The 1,373-nt window shown below is 35.0% G+C and overlaps 1 protein-coding gene across 1 annotated transcript in view; it reads right to left on the bottom strand.

Annotated features, from left to right (window-relative positions):
• The window catches only part of LOC102216125 (carcinoembryonic antigen-related cell adhesion molecule 1-like), a 30,890-nt gene extending 30,274 nt beyond the window's left edge, over positions 1 to 616 (bottom strand). The window contains exon 1 of the mRNA XM_005732171.2: positions 445 to 616. Within this exon, the coding sequence (XP_005732228.2) occupies positions 445 to 616 (172 nt within the window). The remainder of the gene's footprint in view (positions 1 to 444) is intronic.
• Between the last annotated feature and the right edge of the window lie 757 nt (positions 617 to 1,373).

Genomic DNA, 1,373 nt, shown 5'->3' with positions numbered 1-1,373 from the left:
AATTCCAGCTAAACCATGTCATGTTAAGGAGGATATATTACATACACAACCTAAAAAGACAGAATATCAATAACTGAAAGAAATACTGTACCAATCAAAATCTTGAAATATTTTCCTTTCTATAAATAAATAAATCAGCTCCCTTTAAGTGACTATTCTGAACAGAATAAATGAGACAGTTGAGTTCTCAGCTTGTTCTTTGTTCTATGGGGATCAATATTACCTTCAAATACACCATTCAGTTTCTTACAGCCACTTTTTAAAGTCTTTTATATCACAGTCTTAAGAATAAGATGAAGTATTGCAAGAATACATTTCTGCAGTGAGTAGAGATGTAACAAACATGTACAAATCATTACAGGTATTTTTACATGTTCGATATATTGTAAACTTGCTTAAATATTGCAAAAACAGTTAAGCTGTTGAATTTCTACATCTGCTCACCGTATATCAGCAGAGTAGTACGGTCATTCAGGATTATTCCATCTTGTATAATGTTAACATTGTATTCTCCAGTGTCATCCAGAGTGAGACTCCTGAGCTCCAAAGACGCAGTAGATGGGAAGAAGGTGATCCTGCCTTCATACTCAGGTCCAATAGTTTTTTCTGAGTTCATTACGATTATTATAGTTATAGTGGAATTAAAAACCCAGTTCACAGATTGAAACGGTTTCTCTGTTGGAGACAGTGTTGTATTGAACATCGCCGTTTCTCGTACAGCTGCATTCAGACGATCAGGCAACACACCATCTCCTTCAGTGAAACCTGCGGGAGAAGAATAAAAAAGTGCTGTTGTTACTCAAACATATAAAACAGTTGATGAATATATAAAGATTCGCATGAAATATAGCAGGTCTGAAGAGTTTGAGTTATTTTCATTAAAGTCTAATGTCAGCTTTTCCAGATAATACTGCACAAAATTCTGATTTTCAGTTTCAGGAATCGCTCAATAATCGCGTGGTTATTAAAACTGTTAACCAGCTGTTGCTTTTGGTGACTTGTTGCTACTCTAAGCCCTTGGCAAACAACAGAAGGAAAATATGACTTTTTGTAAAGAGACATAAGTTCTGCTGAACATCTTAATTTTGAGACTTACTTGCAAATGCCACAAAAACAACAAGAGGCTGTAGTAACAAAGCCATTATTTTAATATCTGTGAAGTGTGCAGTTAGTAATGTTCAACTATCAAACTGACCAAAACTCTACTGAAACTCTACTTAACAAGATGCAGTGTCAGTTTCCTGTGCAAAGAGAATTGTAGATTGTTTTGTTTTGTTTGTTTGTTTATGTAATCTGATGCACCAGAAAACTTGCAGGATGCCTCCCTCATGTGGTGCAACTGTGTTAGAGCAAGATATAAAACTTGAATTGTT

This window comes from Pundamilia nyererei, unplaced genomic scaffold (genome assembly GCF_000239375.1).
Source record: "Pundamilia nyererei isolate P.nyererei 1_Seehausen unplaced genomic scaffold, PunNye1.0 scaffold00045, whole genome shotgun sequence".
NCBI classification, from domain to species: domain Eukaryota; kingdom Metazoa; phylum Chordata; class Actinopteri; order Cichliformes; family Cichlidae; genus Pundamilia; species Pundamilia nyererei.
The sequence above is the reverse complement of the archived record's forward strand: the minus strand, read 5'-3'. Positions and strand labels throughout refer to the sequence as shown.